General features: G+C 38.9%; 3 protein-coding genes across 6 annotated transcripts; 1 reads left to right on the top strand and 2 right to left on the bottom strand.

Moving 5' to 3' along the window:
- Positions 1 to 227: 227 nt before the first annotated feature.
- Positions 228 to 2,544, bottom strand: LOC121770839 (cytochrome P450 86B1-like). The gene is made up of 2 exons (XM_042167616.1): positions 1,161 to 2,544; positions 228 to 919 (listed from the first exon to the last, which is right to left on the bottom strand). The coding sequence occupies exons 1-2, from the start codon at positions 2,451 to 2,453 to the stop codon at positions 512 to 514; spliced, it is 1,701 nt and encodes a 566-aa protein (XP_042023550.1). The 5' UTR covers positions 2,454 to 2,544; the 3' UTR covers positions 228 to 511.
- Positions 2,545 to 7,280: 4,736 nt separating this feature from the next.
- Positions 7,281 to 8,084, bottom strand: LOC121770190. Its single transcript, XM_042166970.1, has one exon. It carries the CDS (start codon positions 8,082 to 8,084, stop codon positions 7,281 to 7,283), a length of 804 nt encoding a protein of 267 aa, XP_042022904.1.
- Positions 8,085 to 13,899: 5,815 nt separating this feature from the next.
- On the top strand, positions 13,900 to 24,935 carry LOC121772023 (ENHANCER OF AG-4 protein 2-like). Of its 4 annotated transcripts, none has more exons than XM_042168938.1 (12): positions 13,901 to 14,239; positions 15,035 to 15,111; positions 16,541 to 18,328; positions 18,410 to 18,911; positions 20,057 to 20,165; positions 20,485 to 20,597; positions 20,667 to 20,851; positions 22,024 to 22,681; positions 22,783 to 23,257; positions 23,709 to 23,807; positions 23,908 to 23,992; positions 24,660 to 24,935. In XM_042168938.1, the coding sequence occupies exons 1-11, from the start codon at positions 14,129 to 14,131 to the stop codon at positions 23,970 to 23,972; spliced, it is 4,182 nt and encodes a 1,393-aa protein (XP_042024872.1). In that variant the 5' UTR covers positions 13,901 to 14,128; the 3' UTR covers positions 23,973 to 23,992; positions 24,660 to 24,935. The 4 variants fall into 4 exon arrangements, with proteins under 4 accessions (XP_042024874.1, XP_042024872.1, XP_042024871.1 ...); XM_042168937.1 differs by having other exon boundaries at positions 24,684 to 24,935; XM_042168939.1 differs by having other exon boundaries at positions 23,712 to 23,807; positions 24,684 to 24,935.
- Positions 24,936 to 25,009: the final 74 nt, after the last annotated feature.

A 25,009-nucleotide genomic window follows, 5' to 3' on the forward strand; every position in this document is an offset into this window, starting at 1 on the left:
TATATGAATACTAGCATACATTAAAAACTAGTACTACTATATTGCTACGTGTAGTAGAACTAACGTTCTCACTCCGATGAATTACATATATTATATAGACGGTCACTTGAAAGTTGAATGTGGAAGTACATAACATATAATTACAATTGTGATTTCGTTATACTAGTATTACTTAAATTTTCTCACGTTATTATGAAATAGTGCGATAATTATATATAATTCGTTAATTACTTTACAAATGACTGTATGAGATCATCAATTGAAATTTGTAAGATGACTAGATGAGCACACCATCTAATGGAAGAATCAAGCGCACCTTTCAAACATCAGTATTATTAACTGTAATCGTACAATAAAAAAATAATGGCAAACTTACTTACATCACAAAATCAACCAGCCACTTGAATCAAATAATATTTTCCATTTTCTTCTTATTCCAAGAAGTCTCCATGCTTACCAATTACCCACCCCCATTTTGCATACACACTCATAAATTTCAAAAGCATTAACTTCATATGGCTTTGAAGCTGAGATATTTGTCAAGTTGATTACGATCGCGCTTCTCTAACACCACCTTCAATCCATACTTCATGTACATAGTCAAGGCCATCTTGGGCACCACCGGGTGGTTCTCCACCACCACCACCCTATACCGGAGCAAGATGGAGGCGGCCGCAAACTTCATTTGGTAGTAGGCGAAATCCTTCCCCAAGCAAAGGCGAGGGCCCCCGTTGAAGGCCGTGAACTTGTAGGCGGACTCGCTCATGAAGCGCCGGTCGCGCAACCACCGCTCCGGTTTGAACTCCCTGCAGTCACTCCCCCAAATGCCCTCCATTCGCCCCATTGCGTAGATCGCGTACACAACTTTCGTGCCCTTCTTCAACACCGTTCCATCAGGAAATTTATCATCCTCCAACACCTATTATTACGTTCATTACCAAAACTATAATCAATTTTATATATTGAGTTTATCTATTTTTTGTCCTACAAGCATTAAACAATTCAGTAGTAAATGGTCGATTCTGTCCCATTCATTACCAAATAAGAAACGATGGATACTAAATTCTAATTACCTGAAACAATGGGACTTTTTCAAAAACGTTTTAAACTATGGGACAAAATCGACTATTTATTTTATGGACGGAGAGAGTATTACTGACCTCCTTGTGATCAACAGGGACAGAAGGATAGAGCCTAAGGGCCTCAGACAGTGCAGCATGTAAGTAGTCCATCTTCTTCACCTCCTCCGCTTTCAACACAACCTCCTCCTCCTCTCTCTCTACATTTCTCTCTCTAACTATCCCACAAACCTCCTCCAAAATCCTCTCCTCCACCTCCGGATTCTGCCCCAGCAGCCAGAAGAACCAGCTCAGCGCCACCGACGACGTATCCCTCCCCGCCAATATGAAATTGACGCAAATATCCCTCAACACCTTATCCGAAAACGCCCTCCTCCCATCCTCCTCCTTCATCCCCATGAACACCGTCAGCAGATCCATCCTCCGCCGCCGATCCGCCTCCATCTCCTTCCTCCTCTCCCTGATCACCTCCTCCGCGAAGCCGTCCACCCCCTTGATCGCCTCCCTCAGCCTCCCCTCGCTCCCCACCCCCATCCACCGCATCGCCCGCCACACCAGCGTCAGCGTCACGAACCGCGCGATCGTCGCCTCCGTCGCAGCCTCGAACGCCGCCGCGAACGGGATCTCCGGCAGCCCCGGGCTCAGGCACCCCGGGTCCACCCCGAAGGCGATCATGCACACGTTGTCGAACGTCAGGCGGAGGAGGATGTCCTGCAAATCAATACACTCGGATTTCTCAATCGAATCTTCTAGAACCGGAAGCAGCCGCGCGTGGACGAGTTCCAGTAATGAATCAGTCGTCATGCGGCGGAATTTAGCCGAGTGGAACTCCAAGCTCGCCGTCTTCCGCTGGCGCTGCCATATCTCGTCGTCGGCGCTGAAGATCCCGTCACCGAGGAGATCGCGCACGGTGGCGCGGAAGTATTCGCCTTTCGGGAAATTGGGGAATTTTGTCTTGAGAAGGTATTCTAGGTTACGCGGATCGGATGTGACTACGCAGTTGAGGTTGGTGAACCACGGCCCCTTGAACATGAAAGTACCATTTTGCCCCTTCAGAACATCCGAGATCCACTCGTACATGTTCCCGCGCAGGCCGAGGATCAGGGACGGAAGCATCCCGACCAAGGGCCAGCTCGGGAGGCCGTGGCGCTTCCTCTGCCGCAGGCAGTGTATCACCACGAACACTGCCGCGGCCAGGAAGATCTCCATCTTCTGTATCTCGCAGAAGAAGGAGAGGAAGCCCGCGGCCAATGCCTTCGGAGCGAGGTCGTAGGAAGTTGTGTTCATGATTGTGGAATGAAGGAGGTGGTGGTGGAATGAGAAGGAGTTGTAGTAGTAGTAGTTGAAGAAATGGTAATTTGATGATGGAGTCATGTGTTTGAGTTATAGTAATGGGTAGTAGTGTTTCTTGGCGTGCATGAGTGTGTACATAGGTTTGATTTGGTGAGCGGAAAGGGAGGCTGCTTTTTGAGGTGAATCACTATATGTGGGATTTCTTTCAAAATGGGATTAGAATTTTGGGGTGAATGATTTTGATCATTCTATGTTTGGTTTGAAACAACTTATTCTAGTATTGTGATTTGACGGTTTTATGTTTGGGCCTTGGGGTATAATGGGGGGTTTGGTGGGAACAGTTGGCCTAAGCGCATGAATTTTTCCTTTCATAGCTTCGGACACGCTTCCTTGGCCGTTGGAAACATATGTATTTATGTTGGTTAGCTACAACTTTGGATGTGTTATTGTGTATCATAAATTTTGTCTTGTTATTGTTTTTTTAGTTTTTGAGTTGTGGAATTTGTTAACCAAAGCTGGATTTGATTGTTGTTCCTCGTTAGTGAAATAAATTACCTGCCATATGATGTGGACTTCTCCACTGCAAATATTTTTCTTTCAAATTATTATTATTCACAAACCACGTACGTCAAAGACATACAAAACTAATTCATTTATTTATTTGTGGTGAATCTTTTGCATCAAGTTTTTTTATCAATCGGTATATATAGAGCCGGAGGTTTGGACATGGAAAAATTAACCTCATGTCCCAACACCATTTTATAATATAATGTGACAGTAATAATTAATGATGGTAAGATCCATTAAATATAAATAGAAAAAGATAATTGAGACTTCAAATGACCTGGCGAATGGTGTCAGATTTGGAGGAGTAAAAAGGACGAATATCTAAACTGGCGAATCGTGTCAGATTTAGAGGAGTAAAAAGGGTTAATAATATCATTGTTCGTGTGCCAAATAAAAATTGATGAGAGCGAAACATGAAAAAATCGAAGTTAATTTCAATTATTGTATAGTAGACTAATGAATGTTTTAGCTTGCTTGTCTTAATCTTTTTATCAACAATAATAATTATTTTAAGGGGACGGTTAGTGATCAACGTTTACGTACCTACCATTTTCTACACGATTGCATAATATGATTCTCACACATCATACTATCATTCTTCTAATCCATCAGGGATTCTAAATTTCTAATCGTTACACCTATAAGGCTATAACTAGTGCAAATTATTTCTATTGTAGATTAACCTAGTAATATCTCACTTTTCAAACTTGTACGTCGTAATCGTAAATGGGCATTGAATTTTAATTACTAACATGGATATTTTAAAGTATAGCTTCGGAATTTTAATTAAGTTAAAGAGAATTGGAATGTTTATACTAGTAATTTTGGTAAATAAAATAACGAATGATATAAATATGATTCATAAATAATCTATTTTTGTGATATAGGTGTGTGCGTTTGCATAATTAATTTGGACCTATTGTGTGTTGGTTCTGAGATCAAACAATACTTGACAAAAGCTGAATAAGCTTCGATAATTTTAATAGCAGTAGGAAATGGCTTTAAATAGCCTAACAAAGAAGACAAAGTCTTCTGTACAACTGACACAAGAAAAATAAGGAAACAGAGCATAAAAATCTCAAACAACTTCTTGACTCCAACAGACTCCAACATCTTTGGAGCATTATTCTTGACCAGCGACTGATTCAAATCCAACATTGCCTCCCCTAAACTGAAAGCGTTAGCTTCAGTTTACTCTCTCGCAAACTCCAAGTTTCTCTCTTAAACGAACAAAAGCTTCCAACTTCAATGGCTTAGTCAATATGTCTGCAATCTGATCATTAGTTCCACAATGAACCAATTTCACAACTTCATTCTTAGTGAGATCTCTCAGAAAATGAAACCTGACATCGATATGTTTGCTGCGACCATGAAGAATTGGATTTCTTGATAACTTAATTGTTGAATTGTTATCACATAGAATTGTCGTGCAACCTGACTGCATTAACCCAAATTCTTCCAAAATCCTCCTCATCCACACACACTGACAAGCACAATATGCTGCAGCAATGAACTCAGCTTCCGTAGTAGATAGAGTAACTACCGGTTGCTTCTTTGAGGCCCACGCAACAGCTCCTCCACTCAGCAAGAATGCATAGCCGCTTGTGCTACGCCTATTGTCAACGTCTCCGGCGTAATCACTATCTGTGTAAACTGTCAACTCCTCCGTCATTCCTCTTTTGTAAAACACACCAAATCCTAGAGTACCCTTGATATATCGTAACACTCGTTTTGCAGCTTGCATATGTTCATCTCTGGGATCCGCCATGTATCTACTCAGCAAACAAACTGCGAACATCAAATCAGGTCTTGTCGTTGTGATGTACATCAAGCTTCCAATGAGTTGTTTGTACAACGTACAATCGACTCTGTTTCCATCTCCCTCCTTTGATAACTTCACTCCCGGCACGATAGGATTCTTGACTTCATTTCCATTCTGCAATTTGAACCTCTCTAGAATCTCCCCAGCATATTTCTTTTGATGAATAAAGATCCCATCTTCATCTTGTGTTACCTCAACACCTAAGAAATACTTCATTTTTCCCAAGTCGGTCATCTCAAATTCTTCTTTCATAGATGATTTGAACTCCTTAAGCATCGCTTCATCATTTCCTGTGAAGATTAAGTCATCTACGTAAAGACTGACAATAAGAAATCTGCCACCTTCTTCAGTCTTAACAAAAAGTGTGTACTCGTACTCGCATCTCTGAAAGCCCTCTTTGACAAAATAGGCTTCAATCTTACTGTACCAAGCTCTTGGAGCTTGTTTTAAGCCGTATAGTGCCTTCACCAATTTGTATACCTTGTGCTCTTCTCCTTCCTTTATGTATCCTTCTGGTTGATCCACGAAAACATCTTCCGTTAGTTCGCCGTAAAGGAAGGCACTCTTTACATCTAACTGATAAACACACCAGTTTTTCTGAGCTGCCACAGCTAGGATCATACGAATAGTATCCCAACGTGCCACAGGAGCAAAGACTTCGCTGTAATCCACCCCTTCTTCCTGCGCATAACCCTTGACTACTAACCGAGCTTTGTATTTGTCAACCTCTCCTTTCTCGTTAAGCTTTGTCTTATAAATCCATTTAACTCCAATCTTCTTTGCTCCGCTTGGAAGCTCTGTGAGAAACCAAGTGCCATTCCTTTCTATTGACTCCAGCTCTGTTTTCATGGCTTTTACCCATTTGTCTTCTTTACTGGCTTTATCAAAGGTTACAGGATCGTCGTTTGAGACAAACATTACGAGACCAGCAATTTCTTCTTCTTCTTCTTCTTCCCCTCCAGTCTCGTAATCCAGCAAATAAGCGGGGTTTCTTCTGATTCTCTGAGCCGTAGGAGTTTGAATCGGAATCGGTACTGTATCTTGAACACCTTCCTCGTTGTTCTGTTCTGTTTTAGGTTCCTGAACCGCTTCTTCCATATTTTTCTCGACTTCTGATTCTCTATCCTCCCAGACCAATTGCTCAGCCTCTGATTCTTTTATTTTCTGTCCCCAATCCCATCCTTTCTCTTCTTCAAAAATTACATCCCTACTTGTTATGACCTTCTCTGTAGTCGGATTGTATAAACGATAACTCTTTGATTCGTTGCTAACTCCGATTAGCACACATATGGTGCTTTTATCGTCAAGCTTCGTTCTCCTTTGGTCTGGAACATGAACATGTGCTATGCACCCAAATACCCTGAAATAGTCGACTCTTGGCTTCATTCCACTCCATATTTCTTCAGGTGTTTTCCCTTGTATCACTGAGGTTGGACTTCGGTTTAATACATGCACAGCCCATTTTGCTGCTTCGGCCCAGAATTTCCTAGGAACTCCTTTGTCATTCAAAATGCATTGAACCATGTTCATTATTGTACGGTTCTTGCGCTCAGCAATTCCGTTTTGTTGCGGAGTAAACGCGGTAGTGAGTTGTCTGCTTACCCCGGCTTCTTCACAGAAATCATTGAATTCATTCGATGTGAATTCACCACCTCTATCCGTTCTCAAACATGCCAACGTTTCTCCAATCTCTTTCTCCACCTGGTTTTTGAATCTAGTGAAGAAAACAAAAGCCTCAGATTTTAGTGACAAGAAGTATATCTTAACCTTTCTGCTAAAGTCGTCGATGAAGGTGAGGATGTATCTCTTGTCACTGTTTGATGTTGGAGAAATAGGGCCACAAATGTCTGAGTGTACCAGTTGCAATCTCCGTGATGAACGCCACAAGCTCTTCTTTGGAATGCTTTCACGGTGTTGCTTGCCTACCAAGCAGCTGACACATTTTTCGGCTCCTTCTGTGTTAAGGTGTGGTATCCCTCTCACCATGTTCTGGTATTTCAACGTTCTTAAACCCTTGTAGTTTAGATGCCCATACCTTCGATGCCAGAGTTGTAGATCATCCATCGTTGTGGTTTTCAAGCATTCCTCTGTTGCAACCATGCTATATTTAGTTGCCATAATCTTAAACAACCTGTTTGCTGTCATCCTTGACTGCATAATAAGTCCCAAATCCGGATGATAGAGTTTGCATACTCCATGATGCATCAGAATCTCGCATCCCTTTTGCACAAATTGTCCCAAACTCACCAGATTGCTTGTTAATTCCGGTATCAGATATACATCTGAAATTATATGAGATCTTCCATTAACGCATAGGTTCACATCACCTTTCCCAATCACTGATAGACGAGAGTTGTTTCCCAGCTTCACTGAGCATCGAAAATCTTCATCAAGCTTAGAAAACCAGGATTTGTCTCCGCTCATGTGATTGGAACAACCTGAATCAAGAAACCACGCCTCTTCCTTCTCTTCTTGGATTGGTGTGTACGCCATCAAAAGTACATCACCTTCTTCTTCATCTATCTCTGCATAATTCGCCTTACCCTCCATCGGACATTCATATTGAAAATGTCCGAGCTTATGACATCGGAAGCATTCACTGTTGCTTTGTTAAACCTTCCTCTTCCTTGGCTAAACCCTCTTCCTCTGCCTCTGCCACCTCGATATTCATGAGAGACTTTGAGCACCTGCTCCTCTGCTACATTGCTCGGCTTTCTCATTTTCTGCTCATGTACTAGTAATGAGCTCTGCAAAGTATCGACTGATAGGCTGTCAATATCTTTGGATTCTTCAATTGAACACACTATGTAATTGAAGTTTTCGGTTAAGGTACGCAAGATTTTTTCCACAATCTTGACATCTTGCATATCATCACCGTTATTTCTCATATCATTGGCCACCATCATCACCCTTGTGAAGTAATTGGAGATGGATTCTCCATTCTTCATCTCTAGCAATTCAAACGTTCTCCTCAATGTCTGCAATTGTGCACGCTTTACTCGTGCATTTCCTTGATACTTAGTCTTCATTGAATCCCACAGCTGCTTTGAGGTTTCTTTCAAGGTGATTGTCTTAAGAATTGATTTGTCAATAGCACTGAACAAATAATTCTTAGCCTTCAGATCTTTTAATCTTGCATCAGCAAGAGTCTTCTTCTGTGCTTCGGTCAGCACTTCTTCATTGACAGGTTCTTCTACTCCATCTTTCACCACATCGAAGTACTCCTTTGATCTGAGAAGATTCTCCATGAGAAGGCTCCAATGATCGTAATCCCCATCGAATTTTGGTATGCTCGGTTGTGCAAAATTGCTCGATTCTCCCATCTCACTCGCTGTGTTTGCACACTTTCTCTCACTTTATATTGCTGCCTCTGATGCCAGATTTGTTGGTTCTGAGATCAAACAATACTTGACAAAAGCTGAATAAGCTTCGATAATTTTAATAGCAGTAGGAAATGGCTTTAAATAGCCTAACAAAGAAGACAAAGTCTTCTGTACAACTGACACAAGAAAAATAAGGAAACAGAGCATAAAAATCTCAAACAACTTCTTGACTCCAACAGACTCCAACATCTTTGGAGCATTATTCTTGACCAGCGACTGATTCAAATCCAACATTGTGTGACCGTTATAGAGTTTATATGCCTATGTTTATTACATGTATATGTTCTGAAGTTTATTATGAATCGAATAATGCGAGACAGCGAGAGATCTATTTTGTCGATTTTTAACATTAAATTATTTTACAGTAATTTATTAATAATATGGGCTGTATCAATTATTATGTGAAATGTACAGATATTTTAGATTTTGATATTGAATTGATAAAATATAGAATTGATGTTGAACTTATAAAACTGTACAGCTGAAAAAAGCTCTGTAGGATATCTAACAGTTTAGAATGTTTTTTTATATATAATAATATAATAAAAACATTATTTCTATAACAGCTTGGTAACAAAACTAAGCTACAATTTTTTTCGCCATTTAAAGGAAATAAAGGGAAGCTTGTTCCTTCAACTTACCTAAGTTTGGAAACAATTCAATTGGATGTCCTAAATTTAAGAGAAGGTAACTATTGCTAAAATATAATACATCAAAACACACCGTGAAAGATAATAACATTCCATTAATTTCCTCTTAAAAAAATCGAAAAACATGAGGAAAATAGAGTTTAATCTTTATGCATTCATCACTCGCCACTCTTTATTCCATCCCACACTTTCAGTTTTCACAAAGTAAAAAAGAGAAGCAAAGCTTCAAACATCTTCACTACAACATTTGGAAATTCGAAAAGCTTGAAGCTTCTTGGAAGCTAACTGAATCCTTAGCTAATTGTTGGATGAGAGATAGGGTCTTGAACTATTAGCGCTAAAATTGGGAAAATATGTGAGCTATGTAGAGAATTGTGGACATTTCTTTTAATTGCATGTTATGACTGTTTTTTAAAAGAGAGATACCGGTCCCTAAAATCATTAACTTTAACCAAAATTTGGTATTTTACACGAACCTTAAAGTTGGTATAAAATATCACAAACTTTACATTTCGTTTGTTATATCTCGTAGCAGGTCAATCACCATATCCGACTAACTTATGTGGATTTTTTTTAATCCTACTTGGCACTACTAAATCAATGTGGCTTTCTACGTTGCTTTTTTATCATACTTTCTACTAACTTATAAGGTGTTCTAAAATATCATAAACATTTCATGATTGTCCACATGGAAAAAAGAAAAGTGTAGATGAAGAAAAGGTTAGAACTCTTTCTGCCCTTGATAGATCTTTATAGGAAGATGGCACCAACACTTGGAGTTAACAAAACCACACTTTGTAAGTGGGCAAAGGAGAAGCAACTTAGAACCCATACAAGTGGGGTAAAGCCACATCTAACTGACCATACAAGCGGGTAGAGAGAAGAATTATCCGTCACTCACTACTTGTTTCGACACCCCTATTGTCCATCATTAAGTTCAATTTTTTTTCATTCGTCCACCAATATAAACATAAAGAGGAACAGGATACACGTTTCGACATTGGTAAGGGGGTCGAAAGACATAGTTAGAGATATGAATAAGGAAGAAACATAGGCTGATGAACTGAATAAAAGAAAATTTGAAGTGTTGAGCTACCAAAAAACTACATAATGAAAATGTTGAAGAATGGGAGAACCCTGATCAAAATGCGCATAAAAAGGGCATTGTTAGAATAGTGGGACAGAAAATTAAATTCAAGATATGAGACACCAAACTTCTATGGATTTTTCGTGATGATATACGATCTGGTAGGGAAAAAATAATGGTTTTGATTAAAAAGATCAGACAAAGGATCAACTGGATCATTATAGAATGGGTAATTCACAACATAATCTTTAATGGTGTGGTATACGCAATCCAATTTTCGGCTTCATTGCACCAGCGGTATTTACTGTAGAGTTTAGTTTGGTTAGGCAATGTGTTCAAAACTACTACTCCCTCCGTCCACCAATAAACTTCTCATTTTGTCATTTTCATCCATCCTCCAATAAACTTCTCATTTGCTTTTTACTACTTTTGGTAATAGACCCCGCATTCCACAAACTTTATCTCACTCACATTTTATTATAAACCTAATATATAAAAGTAAGACTTACCTTCCACTAACCCTTTCAACCAACTTTCTACCATATTTCTTAAAACTCGTGTTGGGTCAAAATTTCTCTTATATTTGTGGGCGGAGGGAGTACAAGATACGAGAGAGATGGTAATAACAATTGTTTGGCTAAGAAAAATAGTAGGTTGTATAGCTGCACAACTAATAGATGGAGACCACTTAATGAAGATAGACGATTACCTCATCAGAGTGGAGATACACGATGAGAGTGCAGTTGTACCGGTAAACAAAGAAGAACAGAGGATGTAAAGAAGAAGAAAGCAACAATTCTGAAAAAAAACAATGAGAATGCAGTTATATTGGTAAACAAGAAGAAATAGGAGAATGAATATAAAGAAGAAGAAAGTAGCCACTTCTTCAACCGTATGCATCAAATTTAATAAGAAAAAAATGTATATTCCCTCCGTCCCATAAAAATATGGGCAATTAAAATAGCACTTGAATTAATGCACAATTGGTAAAATAAGAGAAAGAGAGGGGAATGATGGTTAAAGTAATTTTAGTATATAGTGGGACTCACATTATTATTACAGTTTAATAGCTGTATCGTGGGTCATAATGGTATAAGTTGCAAATAAATTGATGTATATGGATAATGAGTTGGGGACAACTTTCCACAAATGGAAATGCCCATATTTTAATGGGACAGACGAAAATAGAAAGTGCATATATTTTTTTGGGACCGAATGAGTATTATCTTAAAAAAAATAAAAATTTTCATGTGAAATTGTTAGTTTGACAACCTTGTCTGGGCAACAGAGAGATTAGAGTAGTGAATATTGAATAGGATCTGAAAATCACATAACTCTGAAAAATAATAGTTCTATTTCAAATTTCTATGATTTCTGGGACAACTTAAGTCATATTCTTGGTTCACAAGCCCATCGAGCATATTATGAGTTTTGTCATGCGGCTAGAGTTTTGCCTGTCCCTAAGTCATATTCTTGGTTCAAAAGCCCATCAAGCATATTATGAGTTTTGTCATGAGCTTTGACTAAACATTTTAGCTGAGCTAGAATAAGAAGAATCAACACTAAGAGTTCCGACGTGGCTACCCAATAAACTCATAAATATGTGTATGAAGGAATAAAGAAATTAAGATCATCTTGTTTCAGCATTTAATGTGTTAATGAAATGATACAGACACGCGGTGAGACTACAAACAACAAAAAAGGATTTTGAAAACGGTAATGAAATAGTACTTCCGCCTCAACATCTGCAAACTCAAATTCAAATATACAGTCGGTTGTTGTATAAAGACTGTCTCAATTTACTCACAATTCATCCCACAATTTCAAGGATTGTTCTGCTCCATTATGCCCTTTATAGTACTCCCCCCGTCTCACCATAAGCGAGACACTTCTTTTGGCACAAGATTGATATTTTAAAAATTAAAGTGGAGATAATAAAGTATGAGAGAGGGAAAAACAGAGGAGTGAAAAGAATAAAGTAGGTGGGAAATAAAGTAAGATGAACGATTTTTTTTTCTTATAATTGAAATGATTCAGTTATGGTGGGACATCCCAAAAAAGGATGTGATTCGCTTATGGTATAACAGAGTAAGTAGCATTTTTATTCGCTTATGGTATAACAGAGTAAGTAGCATTTTTATTCCAAATTCAACAAATTTAACAAGCTTATGGTGTAAGACATGATATTTCCTTAGTCAATTGTGCTATGGCTATGTTTCTATCGGGCCACATGTCCTTCATTAAAACATTGAGGTGCCTAGGTATGGCTCTGTTTTTATCGGCCCATGTTTCCTTCAATAAAACATTTGGGTCACTTATTATGTAATTCAACCTTTATTTATGAGTTTAATCCATTTTCATTATTTCGATAATATAATAGTACTAATTTTTATTATATTTTATATGGCTATACTACTTAATACTTTTCTGTCATGCAATAGGAGCCAATGGGTGATCTAACTCTATCAATATACACATTCAGCCTTTGTTATTTAGGGCATGAAATTCATTTTTCACTATTTTTGTTTTCCTTAGTAGTTTGAATTATAGAATTAACTCGGTTCGTTTGATTGGTATGAGAGTATTGTGTATGATAGGGTAGTTGTATAGGGTTTCACATGATAGTGTTGATAGTATTATATCTCAATCGGACGTTTGTTTGGGCTGATAGTGATAATCATATAACTTATTTGGTCTTTGGTTGGGCTACTACAAAACCATGATAGTAACACTGATTGACAAATATGCCCTCATAAACATAGCATGTAAATTCCATTCATCATCAAATTAGAGATGAGTTTGAAATACATAATTTTGCTATCCACTTTTTGTAAAATAAAATTTCCATACATCATCGAATTGGAGATGAGTTTTCAAGTTACAAACCACAAAATAACTAAATTTAAATGATGAAACCTATGGCACAATACGAAGCAGAAAAGGAACCAGTTTGAAGCAATTTGCACTTTCTCCCTCAACCCCTTTTTAAAGCCTGCAACAATTTCAACATAATAGTAAATAGTTCAGGAAAATCATAGTGCACTTTATTCAAATCTCAGCCTCCATGAGAATCTCCTCAAATAAATTAAGCTCAAATAATCATGAAGATTGTCAAAATCACAATGCATAACTGCACAAGTACATCTTAACTTGAATATCTCTTCTCTGAAGTGTTCGAACAATAATACTCGGCGGAAAATCACCAAACAGGATCAATCAACTAATTAGCACAAATCGCAAACAGATTGAACCTCCACGAGTGAATACTCGAATACACTAATTCAATCGATTGAATTCAGAACTTAAGCAGAGAGAAATAATACCTTTCCAATAAGAATTTCGTTGGTGTGGGACCGTAGGCGTCGGAGGTGTCGAGAAACGTGACGCCGGAGTTGATGGCGTGGTGTATAAATTGGATCATCTCATCTTCGGGCTTCCGCTGGCCATAGCTGGCTGACATGCCCATGCAGTCGAGGCCTTGTTTGGAGACCTCGAGCCCCTGCGACCCCAGCTTGATTCTCGGAACATTCACCCCCATTCCTCTTAATTAGGGCTTCTGCAATTTGGGTTCAGTGGCCTCTTGACTGCCGTCAGTTGTTGGAAAGCAAATGAAGTGAGGGGAGGAAGGGGAGGGGTGTTTTAGACAACCGATGAGTAGAACACAATCTGGATCGGCAACATAACTTCAATCATAGCCTTCAGCCTGGTTAGGCGTATATGAAAATGACATGTAGCTATCATAAATCTTTCCGGGTCATGAAGTTTATACCGGGTCCTCGTGTAGTTATATCATACCAATCAAACACTAGATAGAACCTAGATAGAAGCCAATATCTAGGGCTATCATACCAAACAAACGCCCCCTTAATCGACTGTCTATCACCATCACATTACTTGTTTATAGCTAAGGAAATTTCCTATACTCCAAAAGACTCCCTTTTCAATGTGAACATATATATGTCCACATATAATTTTTTATCACGAAAGATAGTCTAAAATAATTTCCATATATTTTATCAGACCGCCTACATTCTCAAATTCTAAACTCTAATCCACCACCATCATCATCACAATCGATTTATTTTTTATTTTATTAAAATTTTCTAACTTACAAAAATAATCATCTCTTCTCGGTGTCCTTGTGATCGGCGGAGCAACCTATCGGAGAAAAACGATGCGCGGCCGACTACCGGAAACTGACGTCGTCCCCTCGAACTAGGACTCTTCTTCACTGCGTGTATCTCATCATGGCCCCGGGGCGGAGGCGCGGAGGGAAAGGGGCAAAAACAAAGAGCGAATTGAGTTTGGGCGATCTCGTTCTTGCTAAGGTCAAGGGATTCCCTACTTGGCCTGCCAAGGTACATTGCGATTCACGTTTAATCCCCTTCAATTTGTTTTACGTATTGTTTTCGCTCAATTTTGTTTGAATAATGCATTTTAAGAATTTATCGTTTTGGGAATTTTAATTTTTCATTGTCCTCGCATTCACTTGGCTCATCACTTTTATGGGGTTGCCCTGGGCTATTGAGAATTTGAGATGTATTGCAGAGCAGTCTAGTTGACGTAGATAACGCGTATTAGGGTAATATAGATGAGTGGATACAGTCTAGGGGGTTAGTTTGTGTTGCTGGAGTGTGATCTTTGATACTTCTAGTCTTCTAGATCCACTTGTAGACATATATAACTTGGGGCAGTATGGGGGCACTATGAAGGCCAGCAGGTGAGGCTTTAGAGTTAGGGTTTAGAATGAAATAACCAGATGAATTTGGGGTTAGAGTTGATGAGATGGGTTATCTTGATGTGTTATTAGCTCCTCGGGTACCATATTTACTTTGTATTTATTCAAGGTTTACTTTTTGAGCCATTGTATGCTTAACTATCTTTGCACTCCCATTTAGGATAATGAAATAATGTGTTTAATTTTAAGCTCCACACTTCAGCGCATATAAATATATATATTTGCAAATGATTCTACTCTTGATTATTGGCCATTGTTCTTTTTGTGAGCATTTGGTGTCGCATGTTTTATGCTTTTGTGTTGTCAAATTGTCATGCATGCACATGTTATCTAAACTAAGGATTGTTGTGACTGGGACTTTTCTTGTATGTGTTAATCAATTGATTGGGTAACCTTTCATGGCATGAAATTCCAGATTAGCAGACCTGAAGAATGGAAGCATGCTCCGGACCCGAAAAAGTACTTCGTGCAATTTTTTGGTACAGAAGAGATGTGAGCACTTTCTGATTTTCTTCATACATGTGTGAGCGGAGTTTATTACTAATAACCAGTAGAAACTTTAATTTCATATCTTTAACCTGCTGATGTACCTACTTAAAAACTAGTACTATCACTTTAGGAGAATATCTGAGTTTTTGTAATACTTGAAAAAATAAACTGTGCCTGTACTGCAAGTTTCTATACTCCTAATATCTTTGTAGTGAGAAAGTTTCTATATAGTGGCAACCTGTTTTAACACAGGTGGTCAGTGTCGGAGTGATGTTATGATTCTTATGAGTTGGGTGATCTAGGAGTTGTATAGGCCTTTGTGTAGTGATGGACGTGACACAATAGGAGGTAAATATATAAACAAGCAGCAGGGAGCATAATAGTCTGCCAAGTGGTTAAGGGAGAATTTGGAATTTTTGGTTTTCGCTTTTGTTTCTGGAGAGGAGAGTGCTTGCGCAAGTGATTTGGTTCTCAATCAAGGAAATCAGTGGAATGTATCAATTATTTTCTGCAGTTTGATGAGCCATTCTCAGTATCAAAAGAAAATATCAGTTAGGAAATACTAGTATATCAGTTAGGAAATACTAGTATATCAAGAGGAATTTTGATTCACCTCTATTCTGAAAGAATTGCACTTGGTCTAATCATGCATTGTAGTCAGATAAAAGCTTAAAATCAGCCTAAGATCATGGAAGCATTGGTTTTGTTCACCACGTGCTTCATTCAAATGCTTGATATAGTTTTCATCTGGTGTCTAAACTTGTCAAATCACCATTTTCTAGGAATCTTATGTTATTCGGCATACAATGCACATTTATATTTAGCCCCTGATTTTGATACATTTAGAAAATGAAATTGAAGCTGGCAAAAGGTACCTTCTGATTGGCTTATTGTTCTATGATTCATTTGAGTTTTTTCGAAACCTTAAATTTTTCACTGCAGCCGCTTTATCATTTGTATGCTCTTTTTTCGTGACATCCTTATGTTGTGCTCTTACCTGCACATTCATGTTTATATACTTTGGTTCACTAATGCTTCCACTGCAGAGTCAATCATTATTCATTTTGTACAAATCAAGTGTGACATGTCCTTTTATTTGAAGTATTTATCGATCTTGTTTATCTACATTATTAGACATGGATCATTTGTAATGATTGATGTTTGCTATCTATCTCTTCTTTCTTCTATACCAAGTTGCCAACTAGCCCCAGATGGCTGCTGTTAGTTAAATATTTGATCTGGAAGGTGCTTTTGATTCATCATATTAGTATATGTTGACATTTCGTTGCTTGTTAATGATCTCACAAGTGGCACTCTAAGGTTCTCCTAACAATGCTTTGATATTTAAGTATTAGGAAAATGAATTATTATCATGTTCTTGTGCAAGCACCATTTGTGTTGAACTCTGTGGTCTTACTTTTTCTCTTGACAGAGCTTTTGTCGCTCCTGTGGATATCCAGCTGTTCACAAGTGAATCCAAGAACAAACTGTCTGCTCGATGCCAGGGTAAGACAGTCAAATATTTTGCCCAAGCTGTGAAGGAAATATGTGAAGAATTTGATGAGTTGCAACATAAAAGCTTAAGTGGTGTAAGAGATGATAGCAATGCAGATAATCTTGCCTCTGAAACACATTCAGTTGATACAGTTACAGGCGAAGCCTCAGAGGTTAGTTTTAAGAATGGGAGGGATAGTGAGGGACCAAACTGCAAATTAGAGACAGCGGGACTGAGTGATCTAGACCCTAGGTCAGAGCATTGTTCAGAAATACTTGGTGAGATGGATAGTCAAAATGTTAAGCCTCACTTGTTAGATGATATGAGCCATAGTTTGTCTCCACATCCATCTTCGGGAGAAATGAATAAATTATGTACGGAAACTGCTAATCTGGTGAAGGAGACAAATGCTGACCAGAGTGCATTGACAAATGGCAGCCAATCAAAGCTGGCAATGGATCCTAAGAGGAAGCACGATGATGCAAAGCGCAGAAATAGTGATGTGGTTATATCACGTGAACACAATGAAGATGTAGTAAAATTAACACAGGCTTCAGGTGGGAATATGAAGATGTCATCTGCAGATAATTCAAGATCAGATTTAAGTAATGGCAGTAAAAGGAAAGGAAAAAAATTGCTGACAGGGAAAAGGCATCCAGCAACGGCAGATAATGATTGTGTAGATGCTGAAGCCATTCCTGAGGACAAAAATGAAGTAATCTCTAGGAAAAAGATGAAGCTACAACATGACCAGGAAAAGCAAACTTCTCGGAGTAATGAAGCATCACTTCCTCCCAAGATGGACAACATTGAGGGTACAAGGTTAATATCAGGAGGGAAGCTTGAGTACCAACCTTCCAGAGCACAGCCAAGTGCAAATGAGTTCAGCAATTCTCCCGATGAAGATGATCACCCTCCAACAAAGCGCCAACGCCGAGCACTTGGAGTTGCCTCAACTTCTACTTCATTCTCTGAAAATAGACAGGGAAGTTCTACATCACATAAAAATAACGCGGTGCATCTGAACAAGGTTCAACCTCCAATAATGCAGCTTACAGCAAAGAGGAGAGCTGTCCGCATATGTGATGATGAGGAGGATGACGAATTACCTAAAACTCCAATTCATGTAGGATCTACCCATAAGGTTTCTGTTACTCCTCGGGTTTCAGATTCCAAAATGAAAAATGCTAAGCGTGGGGAGACACATGGAAACAGTCATATGGTCATGAGAAACACAGGAACACTCAAGGATGAGTTCAAAGATCAGCTACAATCTTCTCAAGTATCCACTAAAGCTTTATCACCAACTGCTCAGCCAGGCATGCTAAAGAGCACTCCAGAAATATCTGCAAAGCATGTATCTCCTGTTCACCCCCAGTTACATACTGAAACCATGCCCTTGTTAGAGGCTAAGCCAGTTTCAGGCTCCCCCGAAAGGTCCCCTCGATCAGTTGCTGCTAGACCATTAACAGATTTACGGAAAAAACAGTTGACCAAAACACCTGGTAGTGTGTACCAGAAGAAAGTTCCACTAGTAACAAACAGTAGCCTTGGTACAGCTCCTAACAGGCTAAATTCTTCTCTTAATCAATCAGCAACTGAAAGAAGTAAACCGGCTTTGTCTGGTGAGAAAAAGAAAACCACCTCGAGGCCAAATTCCCAAATCAATGATTCTTTCCATTCAGTTGGAAATACAGACGAAATCATTACCTCACATAGTGAAAGGTAATTAGATATTATTGGTTTTCTATATCTAATTATCTTAGTTACTGTTGCATATCTGTGTCCTGAATCTGGTTTTATCAGGTTGGATGGTGGTAAAGCTACCAAAATAAATTTGCCTGTTGATTTGGCGACTTCAGACTCGGCCATGTCAATGAAAAACCTAATTGCTGCTGCTCAAGCGAGAAAGAGACAAGCAAACTTGCATAACCCTTATGGAAATCCTTTTAGTCTATTGATTCCTGATGCTGACATTCTTGGTCATAGTCCGAACCCGACCTCAGCTGCATTAGCAGTTGAGTCTAGGAACATACTCCAAATCGATGTGCAAGACCATCTTACATCCACTTCCTTTGATGTTCGGCAGTTATCGTCTGTCAATGGACATGAAAATGAAGACCTGGAGGAGAGGAGGGTGAATTCATGCAATCAGGCTACTGGGAGCTCTCTAAGTGGGGGTACTGAAGCTGCTGTTGCTCGTGATGCTTTTGAAGGGATGATAGAGACCCTGTCGAGGACCAAAGAGAGTATTGGTCGTGCAACTCGTCTTGCAGTTGATTGTGCTAAGTATGGGATTGCCAATGAGGTACGTCATGAGTAACAATCAACTTTTTTTTGTGTAGGTCTTCTAATTCCGCATTTCGTTTCTAAGGATAACGATAGATCATAGTATGTATTAAAGTGTGTCTTCCTCTATCCCATAGATTATTGTCATCATATTTTATACTCCCTCCGTCCCATAGAAATAGGCCATTTGGATATGTCACGGACTTTAATGCGTAATTAGTAAAGTGAAAGAGGAGAAGAAGTAATTGAAATAGTGTAGTGGATGGTGGGGCCCATAAATGATAAAGTAAAAAAGGAGTAAAAGTTTCCATAAATGGATATGGACTATTTCTATGGGACGGGCGAAAAAGGAAATTGAGCCTATTTCTATGGGCCTGAGGGAGCATATTGTATCTGGTCACGCACTCAGATTCTCCTTTGGGATCTTTTCTTTACTTGATTCCTACTTTCTTTATGGGTTTAGGGTTATGAATTTCTGAGTAGAAGCAGTGTGCCAAGTAAATCTAGTGTACATGATATTAGACATCCTTGGAAGTTTTAGCTGTCGCACGTGCATCGGTGCATGTAAGTTCAAGGATTTGTCAAGGACTCGAGAGTGGTTTTGAGAGAAAGGTTACATTGCTTCAGAAGCTGATTGTTCCTTAGTTGTAATTGTTGGTTTTAATTTCTAATTATGGTGACTCAGGATAGGTATGTAATAAGAACAATTTGGTCATTTTCTTGTCTACAGAGTTTGAGTTATTGAGGCTTGAGTAATGAGGAATCGCATATCACACTAAACAATAAGATCAGAATTCAGAGACTATCTGTATATTTACACTGTCCCCTTATATTTGAATTAATGTTTGTGGTTTTGCATCCTTGGGCACTTCATGGGTTTGAAATACTGTTTGCAGGTTTTTGTTAATTTCACATGCCAGGATTTGTACTTGGTATAATGTAGATTAGGTGTTCCTGTATCACCAGTAGCTTTTACATACTGATTATGACATTTGATACTAATAATGAGTCTGGAAGATTGCTACTAAGTGTGGTAGTTTCGCATATATATTTGAGGACAATTTTTATGTAATATTCACATCTGCAAAATCAGCATTATCCTAGATTGAGATGCATGTAGTAATACAACCAAATAATCTGATGTCACAGAGCCCTGTGTTGCAGGTTGTGGAACTTCTCATCCTGAAGTTGGCAAATGAGCCAAGTTTACATCGCAAAGTAGACATTTTTTTTCTGGTTGACTCTATAACCCAATGCTCTCATAGTCAGAAAGGTATGAGATTGTAAAGCATTAAATTACTATGCAAAATACTCCTCTCTCACAGACAAAGGGATACAATATACATGCAAGCCCACTGTCCCACTCCCACCCCATTTCAGTCTTATGAGCGATGGTAGACGTTGAAGGTTTTTTAAACACAGATCATTATCACGCTAATAAGATTCTGTTTGTCAAAATACGTCTCAATTTCCTTCTTCTTTTCCTGTTTTTCACTGTTTTTTTTTGCATTTGGAAAATAATTCTGCAGTTTCATCATCTGTTTCCTTAAGCATGTGAAACATTTTATAATTCCTTTGTTAATGATCTTCAGGAATTGCTGGGGCATCTTATATTCCGATTGTTCAAGCAGCATTGCCTCGTCTCATTGGAGCTGCTGCTCCACCTGGAGCAGATGCACAGGAAAATCGACGTCAATGTCATAAGGTGACTATATCTAAATGATAGAAACTATGCAGGCATTGTGCTTGTGTGACTTATTTGCAACCCTTTTAGGTCTTGCGGTTATGGCTTGAGAGGAAAATCTTGCCAGAATCTGTCCTCCGACGTTACATGGATGAGATAGGAGCAGTATATGATGGTGGAGCTGGATTTTCTCAGAGACGCCCTTCCCGAGCTGAGCGGGCCATTGATGATCCAATAAGAGAAATGGAAGGCATGCTTGTGGACGAGTATGGGAGGTATGGATTATGAAGTTTACTCAATCCTCTCCTAGAATTTTTCTTCTATTTCCTTTCTTCCAGTCATTTCTATTTTCTTAAGCTCAAGTGTGTCTGTATGTTTGTGCTGGTTGTCATTCTATTTCTATCCATATATCGCCTGATGGCATATAGAGGTATTATTTCATATTGTTATTGGTTTAGGAGATGGTTTGATAGCTAGGCACGTTCTTTATTACTTTTTAAACTGCTAACTTGCTTATCGTTCCAAGATAAATTATGTTAACTTCACACTCAGACCACACTTTGGCTCTTGGGGAATAGTAAGTTATGCTCGAACCAAGGAACTATGTAGTCCCTAAAGGAAGCTTGCCCTTGGCTGGATTGGTTGATACCTTTGAACCTCATTTTCACTAAAAGGCAGCATTTGCAAGAAGTTGGGTAGTAAAACCACATAAACAAAACGTGCGCTTCAATAGAACCTCACATTCCTAGATTGTGTTTGGAGCAAATCCTGAATGTACCTATGTCTCAAATCTCAATATAATAAAACCTAGGTGATCCACATGTCTATGCACTTCAAATCCTTAGAGTTAGAGGTTTAATTGGTAAGAAAAAGAATTAAATTGTGTGCATCATTTCATTTCACTAGAAGGATCTCATATAAGCAAACCTTAGTATGCAAGAAAGATATCCCTTAACAAGAACGGAAATTCCACCCACGTTTAACATTTGTTTTTTTGAGTGAAAACCATAACCAGTTTCCAACCGTTGGGTCAAAATTCTAAAAGAGAATGTAGGGGTATATCCGGAGAGGATTAAAGGGATTTGGCGATCCTTACTCGCTTAACTAGTTTCGCAAGTACTATCATTTATACAAGAGAGTAATGGTTTATAGCAGAACCCAAGTAGTGAATACTCTTGAAAGTTCCGCCTTTTGTGGGTCCTGTTTTTATTTTCTGTAATTATTGTTTGGTATGTGTAACTGCTTTGTTTAATGATATATGAGCTCCACAGTTGTACCTTATAAGCATTTTCATCAGAATGGATTATAGTTATTCCGTGCGGTATAAAGCTATGCATGTAGGCTATAGCTAGTTTGCATTTGTCATGATTCTTAATTATAGTGGATGTATTATCTTAATTCTGGATTTTTTGGGTACAATGTTCATTTGCTGTTCTGTTGGTTCCAGTAACACCACATTTCAATTACCTGGGTTTCTGTCGTCTCATTTATTTGAAGATGATGAAGAAGATAATTCTCCATCAATGCTATACAAGGAAGTTTTAGATACATCGTTATCTGAGCATAACCTTGCAAATAAGGATCTTGAGAACTGCACTGTTACTCCAAGTGACCGGCGTCACTGTATATTAGAGGATGTTGATGGTGAGCTTGAAATGGAAGACGTTTCTGGCCATATTAAGGATGATAGAATATTAATTGCCAATTGTACCTCTATAATTGCTTCACTTGAGCCAAATTCAGATGTAAAACTTGAATCAGCTTCTGAAATGTCTGAGTTGCTGCCTTCTCCTGAGGGTTCTCCACCGTTACCACCTGGCTCTCCTCCTATGACTCCACCTCTACCTGCTTCACCACCTCCAGTATCCCCACCACCTCCACCTCCACCCTTACCATCATCATCTGCACCACCGCCCCCACCTCCACCACCACCTTCCTCACTACAACTAATTCCTCCACCACCTGTCGGTCCTCCTCCATATGTTCAGTCATTGCCACCTCAACCTGCATTGATGTCCCAATACGTTCCTCCAGCTCCGTCAACTTCTCAGCCATTAGCTTATCACCCACCTCCGTTACATCATGAGATTGGTGGCACAACCAGTGTAAGTCATGTGGCTTCCAGAACATGTATGTTTATCGGTTTATGTTGATTCAATTATTTTACTCTACAGTTATATAAAGATTGTGAATATTGTAATTCCAGGGAAATCCACCTATCCATATGGTTTCCAGTACTCAAGGGTCCCATACTGAAGCACCTAGAGGTGAAATATATTCACAGCATTCCTCGTTCTTCTCTCCAGCTTCAGGCAGCAATGCACGAGAACATGTTGGCTATAATTCATCAAGGCCTGTTGAATATGGAAAGAACGATCCGTGTATTAATCACCAAGCTTCACAGCAGAGGAAACATTTGCTGCCAGGTACTGCAACGTTTGTCCATAGACCACTGCATCCTGAGGCCCCACCTCAACAAATATCTGCCCATTTCTCGTATCCGAATCCAGTCATGCAGCATCAATATCCCCCTTATCCATTGCCAGTAGCTGATGGTCCTAGGAGGTATTCTACCGATGGGCAATGGCGGATGCCAGTAAATGATTACAATGCGGATCTTCCCTGTGGAGGGTGGAATGCCGGAGCCCAGCCATTTTCTGGTCAACCTTATTCGCAAGAAGGTGTGGGTTATGTTTTTTTGTTCGGAAGTAAATAATCATGATTAGTTAGTCATTTTCTGCCCTTACTTTCAAAATTGTATATCCTTATTGAAAAGTTATGATTGCTTAAATTGCTTTGCGGTAACCTCCTAATCTAGAAGAAAGCATATGAATACAGGAAAAGCTGCAATTTTTTAACCAGGAAATCGTTGTTGTATTTACTGTATTCTTTTGCCTGGTGGTCCTTCTTACCAGCAACTGTATAATCCAATTTTCTTGCACTGCTACAATCACATGTTTTCTAGTTTGAGCTATTATGCCTTTCAAGAACTAAGGTGGAGTATTCTGTTTGATATTTTTTTCTGAATGTCTCTCCCTAATTGACTATTGACTTTGATCCTGGTTCTTACTAAAAAAATAGTTGAAGAGTCCCCATTAGTGAAACTCACTTTCTCAGCATTTTGATATCTAGCAGGTTATTTTGGACCACCTTCAGAAAGGGCTCCAGCAAGTGCCATAAATTTTCGGCCTGCTGCAGCAAATAGTTTACCACCAGCACCTCCAATTCCAGGTGATCTTACTTCTGCAGTTGTGCTGCTTGGTATTTGTGACTTTAGCTACCCACACAGTGCAATTTATGTCAGTCAACCCTCTTGTTGTATTTGTCACAGTTCATGGTGTTCCAATGATGCCTTGTAGGCCGGACATGTCTGCCGTCAATTGGAGGCCATTATAAGATGAATTTTTGGATATGTGGTGAGTTGTTGGTCTTTCTCCCTTTCATTTAGACTAGCCATATTCCATGCCAACAATTTTTGTCAGAAAACCCTTAATACATGGTGACTACAATAATCAATATAGTTCAGCGGGAAAATTTGTTCTATCTAAATGTGGCCATCCTGATTATATTATGCTTATCATGTAACGCAAGTGGATCATCGATTCTTCCTCTGGAAGAATCTTAGAACATTAATCAATAAGTTCATTAAATTAGGGTGTGGACAAGTGATATAGTTCCGAGTGAATTACCTGACTGAAGATGCCATTTAGCAGTTATCTTTAATTCCATACTTACAGCTGCATCATGATTTAATGCCAACACTAAGGGATATTCTTTCTGGTGTAGAAGATTCTTCGAGCTGTCTGAATCTTTTACCCAGCTAGTTTTGCATTTCAACAGTTTTGAACTTATTTTTCGCACTGGCCGTGAGGCATTTTGTATGTACAGAATCACATACATTTGGTTACACACACACACACAGAGATGGCTATAGACACTGTTCATTTTTGCTTAATAATTTTTTTTAAAAATTCCTTAATAATTCTAGATTAGATTCTACTTTACTGCACACTGCAGCTGCATCCAATCAAATCAAACTCTTCTGCAATAATTGAATGGTTGCATTTGTTCTCATCTTCCTAGCTTTTTTCTGGTTATAAACCGCAGAGCAAGAGGAATTGGCCCAAATAATGTTTCCACCAAGATCAAGTTTTAGATTGCAATGTGGAATTTTGAGAAGTTATGGAGAGCCTTGGCAGGATTGTTTATATTAGATTTTTTCCTGACAAATGCATCCCCCGCACACATACTCCTAAGTGTAAGCCATTTTTCTTATTTTAATTGACGCTTGTAATTATTTATTATATTATCCAAATTAAATGGAGGCTACAATTTCATCTATGTTGCTGCATTCAAACCCTTCCTACTGTCCTGCATTTGTTGAGTGCATGTTGATTCTTTATTGCTACTCTGACACACACCGAGTGAACAGC

The sequence above is a fragment of the Salvia splendens genome, chromosome 16 (assembly GCF_004379255.2).
Source record: "Salvia splendens isolate huo1 chromosome 16, SspV2, whole genome shotgun sequence".
Classification (NCBI taxonomy): Eukaryota; Viridiplantae; Streptophyta; class Magnoliopsida; order Lamiales; family Lamiaceae; genus Salvia; species Salvia splendens.

Bases quoted from the DNA above. Each gene is read 5' to 3' on its own strand.
- LOC121770839 (XM_042167616.1), bottom strand. From the start codon at position 2,453: ATGACTCCATCATCAAATTACCATTTCTTCAACTACTACTACTACAAC. The intron at 920-1,160 runs GTCAGTAATACT...ACGTAATAATAG, and splicing joins TCCCTGTTGATCACAAGGAG to GTGTTGGAGGATGATAAATT.
- LOC121770190 (XM_042166970.1), bottom strand. From the start codon at position 8,084: ATGGGAGAATCGAGCAATTTTGCACAACCGAGCATACCAAAATTCGAT.
- LOC121772023 (XM_042168938.1), top strand. From the start codon at position 14,129: ATGGCCCCGGGGCGGAGGCGCGGAGGGAAAGGGGCAAAAACAAAGAGC. The intron at 18,329-18,409 runs GTAATTAGATAT...TGGTTTTATCAG, and splicing joins ATTACCTCACATAGTGAAAG to GTTGGATGGTGGTAAAGCTA. The intron at 23,258-23,708 runs GTGTGGGTTATG...TTTGATATCTAG, and splicing joins TCAACCTTATTCGCAAGAAG to CAGGTTATTTTGGACCACCT.